This window comes from Papio anubis, chromosome 7 (assembly GCF_008728515.1).
Source record: "Papio anubis isolate 15944 chromosome 7, Panubis1.0, whole genome shotgun sequence".
In the NCBI taxonomy this organism is placed as follows: Eukaryota; Metazoa; Chordata; class Mammalia; order Primates; family Cercopithecidae; genus Papio; species Papio anubis.
In genome coordinates, this window is record NC_044982.1 from 28,928,466 (window position 1) to 28,943,021 (window position 14,556).

Sequence of the window (14,556 nt, forward strand, 5' to 3'; positions counted from 1 at the left end):
ATGTTATAAAATGACTAATATTGAGTACTACCATAAATCATTGAAAAATCGGCTGTTTCGCTGAAAAGTAAAAGCATTGTAGGAAAATTTGTCTCTGTGGCCAAGTTGCAGTGGTCAAATTAAACATAAGCGTTTTTTAAATTTCTGACTTTTATTATCTTTGCTTATAGCTTTTTACCTGCACCTACTCAGCTATCTCAGGACCAGCTTGAGGCTGAAGAAAAGGCAAGATCCCAAAGATCGCGGCAGACCTCACTGGTCTCCTCCCGAAGAGAGCCTCCCCCGTACGGATACCGGAAAGGCTGGATACCTCGGTTATTAGAGGTACATATGGATCTTAAGTTTAAATTTATTAAGTTGTACTGAAATTTATAGCACACTATAACATAAATTTAAATGTTAGGACCTCTGATTATGAATGTCAGTGTGATAGAAATTCTGGTTATGCGCTCTCAAGATGTATATTTTGCTCAGAAGATGTATCATTTTCTTTTTGCTTATTATCTGTCACTGCTTTGTGGTCACTAGAGAATTGTACTATTTGTCTATTCCTATACCAAACTATTAAATATTTACAAGAAAACTAACATTTTGTAAATCCAGGAATTACAGCATATGGAAAATAATGGGAAGGTTTTAAAAAGATAAGAGAGATGAAAGTGGATTTCATGTTTGGGCTCCTCCTCCTCCCGTCCAGTAATATCACATAACCCTGAAGAGAGAACTTTCCTTCAGGGAAAACTGCAGTAGCACTTCCTTTGCTAATTTCTTTCTCTTCACTTGTTTTCTTATCTTTAATTTGAGAATGTTAATATATATATGATATATAGGTTAAATATGTTTTTGTGGGTATAAGAGACAAAATTTGGTTGATTTGAAGGCAATGAGGGAGAAGGAACCATCTGGAATAGCCCTTTCTATTGCTAGCTTGTTGCCAAAGAACAAGCCTCCTGTCGGGCGCAGTGGCTCACACCTGTAATCCCAGCACTTTGGGGGGCGGAGGCGGGCGGATCACCTGAGGTCAGGAGTTTGAGATCAGCCTGACCAATATGGAGCAACCCCATCTCTACTAAAAATACAAAATTAGCCAGGCGTGGTGGCTCGTGCCTGTAATCCCAGCTATTCCGGAAGCTGAGGCAGGAGAATTGCTTGAACCTGGGAGGCGGAGGTTACGGTGAGCCGAGATCGCACCGTTGCACTCCAGCCTGGACAACAACAGCAAAACTCTGTCTCAATAAAAAATAAAAATAAAAAGAGCAAGCTTCCTTGGCAGCACCTATTCTAATTACTCAGGATCCTTTACATTAATTAATTAGTTTTATTTTTGGGATGGAATCTCACTGCATTTCCCAGGCTGGGGTGCAGTGGTGTGATCTCAGCTCACTGCAACCTCCGCCTCCCAGGTTCAAGTGATTCTCCTGCCTCAGCCTCCCAAGTAGCCAGGATTTTACAGGCACAGGCCACCATGCCTAGCTAATTTTCTGTATTTTTAGTAAAGACAGGGTTTCACCATGTTGGCTAGGCTGGTTTTGAACTCCTGACTTCAGATGATCCACCTGCCTCGGCTTCCCGAAGTGCTGGGATTACAGGCCTGAGCCACCGCACCTGGCCTACATTAATTTAATACATATTCCTTTCCCTGATTCTAGGGCAGCCTTCCCATGCTTGACCACTGTCTTCACTAGGGAGAAAAGCAAACATTTGAGACACGTATTTCCTCCTCAGGACTCCCTCCACTTTAATCAAGCCTTTTCCTTCTCTCTCAGTATTCCTTCTGATTCCTGCATATTTTGCTTCTTCATGTCCCAACAAATATATCTGCCCTATTAAAAATCTGAAGTGCCTATATCATTCCCAGTTATTTTCGTTTTATCGCTTTTCTTTTCTTTTTTTTTTTTTTTTTATTTTAAAGACAAAAATCTCGCCCTGTCACCCAGGCTAGAGTGTAGGGGTGCGATCTCAGCTCACTGCAACCTCTGCCTCAGCCTCCCAAGTAGCTGGGATTATAGGCGCGCATCACCATACCTGGCTAATTTTTGTGTTTTTAGTAGAGGCAGAGTTTTGCCATGTTGGCCAGGCTGGTCTTGAGCTCCTGACCTCAAGCAATCCACCTGCCTTGGCCTCCCAACGTGCTGGGATTACAGGTGTGAGCCACTAAGCCCAGCCATCACCCCATCACTTTTCTTTGTTCTGTCCTTACTGGTTATGATTTTTACTTCGCAAGTATGAAGGGCTCATGCCTTTTTTCACATGCCTTCAAGTAGTGATCGTAGTATCCACTGAATTGATAGTTGTAGCTTAGAGTCCTACCAGAAGCCATCTGTATTCTCAATCTCTTCCATATCTCAGTCCCCTGGCTACCAGACTTTTTTTTTTTTTTTTTTTTTTGAGACGGAGTCTTGCTCTGTCACCAGACTGGAGTACAGTGGCACAATCTCAGCTCACTGCAACCTCGCCTCCCGGGTTCAAGCAGTTCTCTGCCTCAGCCTCCCGAATAGCTGGGATTACAGGCGTCCGCCACCTCGCCCGGCTAATTTTTTTGTATTTTTAGTAGAAACGGGATTTCACCATCTTGGCCAGGCTGGTCTTGAACTCCTGACCTCGCGATCCACCTGCCTCGGCCTCCCAAAGTGCTGGGATTACAGCTGTGAGCCACCGCACCCGGCCCATACTCTTTATTAGAGTTTATAAGAGGAACACCCAACTAGATCATATCTTGTCCTATGTATTCCAAAAAACCCACATGTAGGTTTTTTTGTTGTTTTTTTGTCAGCTTTCCTCTGGTCCTTATGAATGCTGGTGTCTGAAGGCCAGTCATATTGCAATTATTAAGGGATTTTTGTTGCTTTTGTTTTCTCTGATAGTGTAATTTGTGGGAGGCAGAGCAAGATGAAAGATTATCAAGGAGTCTTACCTGGGGAAAAAAAGTAGTGATTGGCGGTGTCATCTAATAGAGGAGTTGAGTGTCTCTGTTGAGGCATTATAAATATTGTTTGGTCTGTCAATAGGTTGCACCATGAGGGTGACAGGCATCACCTTACATAGAATGGAAATCTCATCCATGCATTTCAGCATTACGATACTTGGTTGCTATTAGGTTTTTAGATTCCTACTTGACTATTAGTGGTTTCATATATCCTGGTGGAACAGAACAGTTTATTTGAAAATCAAGTTGAAATGGCCAGCTAATCTGGAAATGCTATAGATGCTGCTTGAGGGGAGTGAATGTTCTGTGGAAGAAGGCATTTTATTCTAGTTTTCAAAATAAAAGCTATGATTTTCTGGCAATCTTAATGACCACATAATGCTACGTCTACAGTTCTGAAGTGCTTATTATAGTTGAAAAACTCTAGCAAATCCAAGCATGTGTCAGATTGATGGCCTGGGTATGGGAAGCACTTTTCTTAGGAATGCTTTAACTCTTTCTCATTTACAAGAAAATGTCTCTCAGCGTTATTCTCTTGGTTTTCAAAAACTTCAAACATCTCTTTAGCAAATAAGCATATTGTACTTAGGAACTCATATATCTTAGATCTAATGGAGTATTACTTAAAGAGGTCTTGTAAAAGTGAATATTTTTTTTTTCTGTCAAACCCCCTCTAAATGATTAAATTTAATTTGTGTTTTCTATCATTTCTTAATAGTACTGGTTTGGCTGTTTTGAGCTAAAAGGTATTTCATAGTAGTAGAAAATACAAAGCTTTTCGGAGTTTCAAACGATCTGGTTCAGGTGCTGCATATAATACCTGCGAGATCTCAGGAAAACCGCTTAATTTTTCTAAACCTGAATGTTTCCATTAAAATACAATGATGTTAAAGAGTTACAAGGATTAAATGAGATAATACAAGTGTGAATCATGTTTAAAGTGTACTAAGCAAATACTGCTAAATTTTTTAACACTACTTAAAAATTATACTTGATCCTCATGTTTGCTTGATAAACCTTTTCAAAATATTACATTTCATCAGCAAACTTTATTTAGGTTGTTCTACTTTAGCAGTCTCAGTTCTCTCTCCTAAATAATTATGTATAATCACTAGTAGAAATGTAGTAAACTCATTTCTGGATCCTTCCTGTTGTATTCATTTGCTTCTCACATAACAATGAATAAATAATATGTTAATAAAATCTGATTCCGAGAAAAAATCTTTTATATTTCTGCCCCAAATGTAGCTTTACCTGTTCCTCACTAAAATATGTATATATATGCTAAAATATATGCACATATATTTTGCCTTGTCCTAGCCATTTTGCTTAGTTTTGTCCTGCATATATGAAATCCACATTGTCTTGCTATATTCTGTAAGTCCCTTCATGATCTGGTGTTTTTTACTCATATAACTTGTGCCTCAAGCTCTGCTGTCCTTATTAAGCTGTTAGCCCCACTGAATTCTCATTTCCTAAAATATGCCAAGCTCATTCTTGCAGCAGGGCCTTCACATTGGCTATTTGATCCGTCTAGAAAATGCTTTGTGTGTGTGTGTGTGTGTGTGTGTGTGTTTACACACACATCTTCCCATGACTGCTTTCTAATCATTCAGGCTTTAGCTCACATGTTACTTCTTCACAAAGGCTGTCCCCAACCACCCTATCAAAAGTAGCCCCTTTTCCCAGTCTTGATCTTTATGTTACCTTCATGGTACTTATCACAAGCCAAAGAATGTTTTTTTTTCTATCTTTGCCTACTAGAATGTAAACTCCGCAAGAGACAGGGACCTCTGCTGTATCTCTAGCATCTAACATACTAAGGACTCAACAATTACTTGTTGAATGAATGAATATATCTTGAATGTCAAATGATGATTAACTATTTTATTTAACTTCTAATGTGTAGGATTTTGGAGATGGAGGTGCCTTCCCAGAGATCCATGTGGCCCAGTATCCACTGGATATGGGACGAAAGAAAAAAATGTCGAATGCACTGGCCATTCAGGTGGATTCTGAAGGAAAAATTAAATATGATGCAATCGCTCGACAAGGACAGTCAAAAGACAAGGTAATCCTCTCATGTTTTTCCCTCAGTGATATTTTAGGAAACATTTTAAATTTTGTGGACATGATGAATCTCTTGCTGTTTGAATTATGTTAAAAGTAGCAATGGCTGGACCTGGTGGTTTGTACCTATATTCCCAGCTACTTGGGCGGCAGAGGCAGGAGGTTTGATTGAGCCCAAGAGTTTGAGGATACAGCGAGCCACTGCACTCTTGCTTGGGTGGCAATACCTTGTTTTAAAAGGGGGAAAAAAGTACATTTTAAAACAGTTACTTTATATTACTAGCATTCTAAAACTGCCAGTAAATTTTTTAAAATCTGCAATCCCAGAGCCTTACCATCAACTTTTAATTTCTCCTGTAGTTTCTTCTAGTTTTTTCCTGTAGTCTTTACTGATTTCCTCCATGTACTTAGAGTACTTAGGTATTTAATAGTTCATTTGAATATAATAAATTACACAAACTTCCTTTGCCCTAAATTAAATACAAAACTAGCATTTGCTATCCAGATTTAGGATGGCCCTGCTACGAAGTAATCCATAGGCCAAAAATAAAATTTGCTTAAAATAATCTCATCACAGAACAGCTACACTCAGGGCCAAGGAACTATTTTTAAGAAGACCTAGTTTTTTTTTTTTTTTCCTTGTAAATAAATACTCAAGATAGAAGTGAAAGATTTCTTTAGAACTGATGATGTTTGGAAAAATACTTGAGAGCTTTCAGTACCTATCATTTGCCTCTCTGTCCCCCGCAAACTTTTTCAATTTACCCTCTAAAATAACACTAACAACCCATCCTTTTCTTCTGCATCATGGCTGCTGAGCTTTGGGGGAAGACAATTATGCAGTCATGCAGATTTATATCTCCTGTTTCAGCTCAGCTCCCTTGGTACTCCTGCCAAACTTTAATTCCTAATCCTCTCATCCCATCTCATTCTTAGCAGGTGACTCCCCCATCTATTTGGATATAAAGACTATTGGAAGAAAATTGTCAATTTTCTTCATCCTGCACTGTGTTTTTTCTTTGACTTTTACTTTTGTTTTTGCATGAAATGCCTTCTTCTGTCTAAGCCTAATCTTTTTTTTATTTTTATTTTTTGTTTTTTTGAGACAGGGTCTTCTTCAGTTGCCCAGGCTGGAGTGCAGTGATCATGATCATGGCTCACTGAAGCCTCAACTTCCTGGGCTCAAGCAGTCCTCCCACCTCAGCCTCTCAAGTGGCTGAGACCCCAGGTGTGCACCACCATGCCCGGCTAATTTATTATTTTTTTGTAGAGGTGGGATATCCCTATGTTGCTCAAGCTGGTGTTGAAGTTTTGGGCTCAAGCAGTCCTCCTGCCTCCACCACCCAAAGTGCTGGGATCACAGGCGTGAGCCACTGCACCTGGATCTACACCTAATCTTGCCATATGTGTTCTGGATCTCAATCCCTTCCCTCTTTCTTTAGGAACTTTACCTACTAGTTAATCTCAACAGTTCTTCACCTCTCCTCTTCTAATGGCTCTTTCCTGTTAGCATTTGAATGTGCTTGTTTTTCTTGTCATTTGTTTGTTTATTCTTTTTTAAATTGTAGTACCATGGCACCCTCATAGCTCATTGCAACCTTGAACTCTTGGGCTCAGGCGATCATCCTACCTCAGCCTCCTGAGTAGCTGGGACTACAGGCACGCACCACCATGCCCAGCTAATTTTTTTATTTTTAATGGAGAAGAGGGCTCACTGTTTTGCCCAGGCTGGTCGTGAACTCCTGGGCTGAAACAATCCTCTCTCCTTAGCCTCCCAAAGCACTGGGATTATAGGTGTGAGCCACCATACCTGGCCTTTGTTTTCTGCTTTATTTTTGCTTCATAACAACCACCTCAGTAAAGCCATAACTTTGCTAAACAAATGATCATGGCTTTAACTTAATTTTATTTTTTTGAGATTGGATCTTCCTCTGTCTCCCAAGCTAGAGTACAGTGGTGTGATCATGGCTCGCTGCAGCCTTGACCTACAGGGCTCAAGTGATCCTCTCACCTCTGCCTCCCAAGTAACCGGGACTACAAGCACACACCACCACACCTGGCTACTTTTTTTTTTGTTTTGGAGACAGAGTCTTGCTCTGTATCCCAAGTAGCTGGTACTATAGGCGCCCACCACCATGCCCAGCTAATTTTTTGTATTTTTAGTAGAGATGGGGTTTCACTGTTAGCCGGGATGGTCTCAATCTCCTGACCTTGTGATCCGCCCACCTTGGCCTCCCAAAGTGCTGAGATTATAGGCGTGAGGCTGCCTGGCCTTTCTTACCTTTTGAAAGATAGGCTTTTCCCTGAGTACCTACTCTCAGTGTTCCCTCTAGCTACCACCTAATTTTCTTCACTTTTTTCAGACTTCTTTCAGGAGTTGTTTTTGCCCTATTCTTCACTTTCCTTTCACTCTTCAATTCACTACAAAATGGCCTCACCTAAACCAGTTTGATGAGGTGCTCCCTGGCAAAGGTCTCTTAACACATTTTTTTACAGCCCATTCTCTTTATATATATATTTTTTCTTTTAATCATTCTGTGACTCTAACCAAAAAACACAGCACATTCTCTTTAACTAATGTAATTTGTTTGCCACTCATATGCTGATAGACTGTTCAATACTGTCCAGCCCAGTATTCTCTGCTGGGCTGTAGGTCCTTATATCTTACTGTCTACAAGGGCAAGTGTATCTGCATTTCCCTAAAGTGCTACTTAATCAAATCCAAACTTAAATACATAATTTTCCATTTAATCTACCTGCTATTTCTCTAACTCAGTAAATGATAGTGGTATTTTCGTAATTGTTTATGCTGAAAGCCTGGGAGTCATTTTTTCTTACTATCATATTGATTTAAAAAAATTATACAAATAGGCCAGATGCAGTGACTCACGCCTATAACCCCAGCACTTTGGGAGGCTGAGGCGGGTGGATCACCAGGTCAGGAGATCGAGACCATCCTGGCTAACACGGCGAAACCCAGTCTCTACTAAAAATACAAAAAATTAGCCAGGCGTGGTGGCAGGCACCTGTAGTCCCAGGTACTTGGGAGGCTGAGGCAGGAGAATGGCATGAACCCAGGAGGCAGAGCTTGCAGTGAGCTGAGATGGAACGACTGCACTCCAGCCTGGGTGACAGAGCGAGACTCTGTCTCAAAAAAAAAAAATTATGCAAATAATATATTATGATAAAAGATACCATAAGTATATGTCACAAGTATATGCAGTCCTGCCCACTTTTCTCCTATTTTACTTCCCAGAGGTAACTGCTGTTAACTACAGTGATGCATATAAGTCCACATTTTTGTTATGGATTTAGATATTTATATCCTCATTTTACATATACATACACACTTAGAAACTTTTGTTTACATGAATGGGATTCTAATGCCCATAACTTTCTTTGACTTGGTTTGTTTTGTTTTGTTTTGTTTTGTTTTTTTGCTTAACATATTTGACAATTTTTTTAGTACATATAGGTCTACTTCATTTTTTTTTTTTTTATTAATCTGTATAGGATTCCATCATGTGGTTATCTGCTAGTTTTGTTAAGCATTGGTGGTTTTTAGTTTTACAGACAAATATATTCAAGATCCACATACATCTTGTTGAACATGATTATTTGTTTAAAATAAATTCTTAGATGTGGACTTACTGGCTCAAAGGCTATTCAGATTTCACATGTGACACATACTGCCCATATGTTCTCTCTGCTTAGCAATCATTCTGGTTCTTGTTTCCCTCAGACCTTCCATCTATTTAGTCTCTGTAAACTATCGTATTTTCTTAACACTTCTCAAGTATATTCCCCCCTCTACTACTTAGTTCAGGCCGTTTTCATTTCTTGCTTGATTTACTGCAGCCTGGAACCATCTCGTTGCCATTTGTCTTGCTGGCGTGAACAAACAAATTCATCCATGTCTGTTTCTTTCTCTCTCATCATGTATATACACATACACGCAAGTGTGCACAATTAAAATCTTTCTATGGCTTCCATGGGTAAGGACTAAGCTGCTGTGGCATGCTTGACCCCTTACTCACTTTTCTGGCCTAGCTTCAACTCTCATCAGAATACTGAAATCCAGAAATAAACAGTTCAGTTTTAGCCATTCTGTTTGTTTTCACTATAAAATAAATACTATTATACGTGTTCTTGTTTGTTTTCAAGACACAGTCTTGCTCTGTCACCCAGGCTGGAGTGCAGTGGCGCAATAACGGCTCACTGCAGCCTTGAACTCCTGAGCTCAAGTGATCCTTCCACCCAAGCCTTCTGAGTAGTTGGAACTACAGGTGCACACCACCACACCTGGCTAATTTTTGTATTTTTTGTAGTGACAGGGTTTCACCTTGTTGCCCAGGCTGGTCTCAAACTCCTGAGCTCAAATGATCTGCCTGCTTTGGCCTCCCACAGTGTTGGGATTACAGTTGTGCACCACTGCACCCAGCCAAGGTGGTTAAGAAGAAAAAAACTTTTTTTCTGAGACCGAATCTCACTTTGTCACCCAGACTGGCGTACAGTAGGGCAATCTCAGCCCACTGCGACCTCAGCCTGTCCGGCTCAAGCAGTTCTTCTGCCTCAGCCTTCTGAGTAGCTGGGATTACAGGCACTTGCCACCAGGCCCAGCTCATTTTTGTATTTTTAGTAGAGATGGGTTTCGCCATGTTGGTTAGGCTGGTCTTGAACTCCTGACCTCAAGCAATCCACCTGCCTCAGCCTCCCAAAGTGCTGGGATTACAGGCGTGAGACACTATGCCCAACCAAGAAGAAAAAATGTTCAGGCATTCCCTGTAAATGTTTGCCATGAGGAACTACTTGTAGCTCCCATAATATGACACATTCTCTCTTGAGACTTCCCATGGATATTCTTTTTCCTAGAAAATTCTACCCTTATTCATTCTCTGACTTAATTCTATTGCTTTCCGTTCTCAATTCATTCTTCAGTATTCCAGGGTGTTGTCTTGGACCTTCCCTGGCTAGACTGAGTGTCCCTCTTCTCTACTCCCAATGTTTATCATAGCAGTCATCACCTTTTGTTGTAATTGTATGTTCACTCATAATCTATATCATTTGACTATAATGGTTTTAAGGGTAGGGATTATATATTTATATTTCCCTCTTTGGTGCCTTACTGCCTGAAAGTTTGACACATACGGCATCCACCAGTGTTGGTTCAGCGAATAATAGTGGTTTTCATTGTATAACACAAAACCATTTCTCCTGAAGCCAGTGAGGAAGTGTAGTCCACTCCTGCAAAAGGAAAATTAGGCCCCTATACGTGGAGAACATATACTGGAAATGTACCCTATATCATGGAGGCCTTCACTTCACTTCAGTTGCCTTTGTTTTGGTGCATCTCTCCTTGGGGGTAATCACTCTTCTTTATTGGTATGTGCTACCTCTCCAGTCCCATTTGGTAGCAAAAAGCAACATCTAAGGGCAACAATTTGGCATTGGCAGGTTGTGTTATTTTGAATGAAATACAGCTTTGGTCCATTTTGCATTATATTTCAAGGCTAGAAACCAAGAGTTTTATCTGATTTCTAGGGAATGATGTTTAAATCACTGTCTGTATTGGTGATTATTTTGTATTCGAAATAGAGTAGAACTGTTCAGACTGAACTGTTTATTTTTGGAGTTTAGTGTCTTGGCCAAATAAGGTCTCCAAAGCATTGTTCCTTTTTTTTTTTTTTCTTTCTTTTTTTTTTTAAATTTATTTGTTTGTTTGTTTGTTTTTTTTGAGATGGAGTCTTGCTGTGTTGCCCAGGCTGGAGTGCAATGGTGCAATCTTGGCTCACTGCAACCTCTGCCTCCCAGGTTTAAGTGATTCTCCTGCCTCACCATCCCACATAGCTGGGATTACAGGCGCATACCACCACGCCCAGCAAATTTTTTTGTATTTTTAGTAGAGACAGGGTTTCACCATGTTGGCTGGGCTGGTCTTGAACTCTTAACCTCAGGTGATCCACTCACCTTGGCCTCCCAAAGTGTTGGAATTACAGGCATGAGCCACTGTGCCCGGCCAGATCATTCCTTTTGTCTATAATGCAGCCACTAGAACCCCAAACTGGGACCACTTTCAGGTTTATATCTTTTTGTTTGTTTGTTTTCTAGAAGTGGATAGATTCATGCATGAAGTTTGGAATGCATTGAATAATTCAACATTAATTGAGTAATTATTACATGCCATTGGCATTGGGGGAGCACTTCTTTTTTTTTTTTTTTTTTTTTTTTTTTGAGACAGAGTCTCGCGCTGTGTCACCCAGGCTGGAGTGCAGTGGCGCGATCTCGGCTAACTGCAAGCTCCGCCTCCCAGGTTCACGCCATTCTCCTGCCTCAGCCTCCGAGTAGCTGGGACTACAGGCGCCTGCCACCACGCCCGGCTAGTTTTTTGTATTTTTAGTAGAGACGGGGTTTCACCATGTTAGCCAGGATGGTCTCGATCTCCTGACCTCGTGATCCACCCGCCTCGGCCTCCCAAAGTGCTGGGATTACAGGCTTGAGCCACCGCGCCCGGCCTAGGGGGAGCACTTCTTGATTGTTTGGGACTGTCTTTAGCATTGTACAGTGTTTAGCATAAGTGGCACAACCTATAAATCCTAGTGGTGTCCCCATCCTACCCCCATTGTCTTAACTAGAAACACCTCACACATTTACAAAGGCACTGGGAGAGAGGAGTTAGAGGTGGCAGTGATGCCCTGTTTGACAATCACTGATTTTCCTGTTTTAGAAGAAATAGAAATGGGCTGCATAATATATAAAATAGGATTTTAAAAATTTGTTATTCCTGAGACTGAACAGATTATTGGATTTCTGAATTTGGACCAAGATTTCTGATTTACTTCCAAGAGGTCTGCTATTCTTCAGAAACCAGGGAGTTCTCACTGAAATATTAACAGTGAATGAGAAAGAATGGAAAATGCTAGGTGGTAGGTATACGAGGTGAGAAGAATCAGTGAGGATTCTAAGACATAATATTCTAGGACAAGTCTAAGGCAATTGATCTCTCTACATGGGAAATGAGTACTGTGTATACGACTTATTAGTAATGCAAAATTGGGAATGAAAAAGTTTTTTTAGTGTAAAGCTTGATACAACCAAATGTTTTTTTTCCTAATTATGATTTGAGTGATAAATCTTTTTTTTTTTTGAAATGGAGTTTTGCTCTTGTTGCCCAGGCTGGGGTGCAATGGCCTGATCTCGGCTCACCACAACCTCCACCTCCTGGGTTCAAGTGATTCTCCTGCCTCAGCCTCCCGAGTAGCTGGGATTACAGGCTTGCACCACTACGCCTGACTAATTTTGTATTTTTGGTAGAGACAGGGTTTCTCCATGTTGGTCAGGCTGGTCTCCAATTCCCGACCTCAGGTGATCCGCCCACCTTGGCCTCCCAGAGTGCTGGGATTACAGGTGTGAGCCACCGCACCCGGCCAAGTGATAAATCTTGAAATAAAGGGCTTGGTGTATGTATTTTTCCTTCTGAAATAGTTATGTAAGAAATATTACATACGGGACAAGTGCATTGGCTCATGCCTGTAATCCCTGGACTTTGGGAAGCTCGAGGTGGGAGGATCATTTGAGGCCAGGAGTTTGAGACTAGCCTGAGCAATATAATGAAACCTTGTCTCTTAAAGAAAAGAAATGTTACATACTATACCCAAAAGAATGCCTTCAACGTATTACCCCTAAAAAACTGTAACAACTTTAAACTGACCCCATGATAAATTACATGTTGTTTGTATGATTTCACACAGTAGCTAAGCTAGATAGCGTTTTCTTTCTACCTCACATAGTGAATGTTTTGACAGGCTTATCCTTTTAGTCTAGTTATTTGCCTGTTTTCTGTAATATCTGTTTTACAGATGAGTTACTACTTTATCTTGTTCACAAAGCTTATTTGTGCTTCTGATACCTTCAAGAGTATATTGAATTTTTCAGATAATGCTCCCCAGCCCATTTGCCTCCTGGAATGTACTCAGTTTCCTCAGCACATTTAATTCTCAGACTATAAAATTTGGGGTTTCGGCCAGGTGCCATGGCTCACGCCTGTAATCCCAGCGCTTTGGGAGGCTGAGGCGGGTGGATCGCCTGAGGTCAGGAGTTCGAGACCAGCCTGGCCAATATGGCGAAACCCCATCTCTACTAAAAATACAAAAATTAGCCGGACATGGTGGCATGCGCCTGTAATCCCAGCAACTTGGTAGGCTGAAGCAAGAGAATGGCTTTAATCCGGGAGGCGGAGGTTGCAGTGAGCCGAGGTCACGCCATTGCACTCCAGCCTGGGCAACAAAAGCAAGACTTTGTCTCAAAAGAAAAAGAAAATTGAGGCCGGGCGCAGTGGCTCAAGCCTGTAATCCCAGCACTTTGAGAGGCCGAGACGGGCAGATCACGAGGTCAGGAGATCGAGACCATCCTGGCTAACCCGGTGAAACCCTGTCTCTACTAAAAAATACAAAAAATTAGCTGGGCAAGGTGGTGGGCGCCTGTAGTCCCAGCTAGTCGGGAGGCTGAGGCAGGAGAATGGCGTAAACTCGGGAGGCAGAGCTTGCAGCAAGCTGAGATCCAGCCATTGCACTCCAGGCTGGGCTGAACAAGACTCTGTCTCAAAAAAAAAACAAAAGAAAAAAATTGGGGGTAGGTTTTATAATTAATTACTATGGAGGAACCTTGCTCTTCAGATGTCCTTCACTGAGCCTTGTGAGATGCTAGAATCTTACTGATGTTCATTTGAAGGGTTATTAACTTTGGAATGCCCAAATAAGGAGCAGCAAATGACTCTTGTATGCTAAATTAGTATTGACACTTTATGTTGAACACACATGACTAGCAGGGAGCCATTTACTTAGAATCCTTTGCTTATAACGATTGCTGTGGAGAAGTGATAAACTCTTCATGATTAACTCTTCATAGAATTGGTATTTTTTTCTAGTATTGTTATGTAATTTTCAGCTTATGGTTGTATAGGTTTTTCCATGCTGAGAGGAAATAAGACTTTTCAGGCAGTTAGTAGCTGTATGATCTTAATGTACTGAACCTCACTCTTTTCAGTAGAGTGAGCTTTTATGGTCCCTTCCAAAATCAACACTCTTAGAGTATGGTGACACTAATAACTCACGTATCAGTAGTACATGTTTTTTGCTAAATCATCTTAGGCTTTCTTACCTGATCCCTCTTCTCATTCCTGAGAAAAACAAGCTGGAGATTTTAGTGTATAGCCATGAGATAGTTTTTTCTGGGAAATCAGTAGCTTATAGAAAGTTCTGTAGGGCCTAAAATATAAACTTATTTATTTATTCATTCATCTATCCATTCTTTAAAATAGAGTTGGATCTTGCCGTGTTGCCCTGGCTGGTCTCAAATTCCTGGGCTCAAGCTATCCTCCAACCTTGGCCTTCCAAAATGCTGTGATTCACTGTTCCCGGGCGTGAGTCACTGTTCCCAGCCTATAAACACCTTGCGTGTAACAGAATATCTCTAAAATTCATTTATTTATTCACTTGTACAAAAAATATTGATCAAATATCTCCTGTGGACCAGTCATTATTATAAGCACAGGAGAGACTTTT

General features: G+C 40.9%; 1 protein-coding gene across 3 annotated transcripts in view; it reads left to right on the top strand.

Annotated features, from left to right (window-relative positions):
* SNW1 (SNW domain containing 1) overlaps positions 1 to 14,556 on the top strand; it is a 44,405-nt gene that overhangs the window by 5,683 nt on the left and 24,166 nt on the right. For all 3 annotated transcript variants that reach the window (XM_009212044.4, XM_021941442.2, XM_003902111.4), the window contains exons 2-3: positions 171 to 324; positions 4,836 to 4,997. In XM_009212044.4, the coding sequence (XP_009210308.1) occupies positions 171 to 324; positions 4,836 to 4,997 (316 nt within the window). The remainder of the gene's footprint in view (positions 1 to 170; positions 325 to 4,835; positions 4,998 to 14,556) is intronic.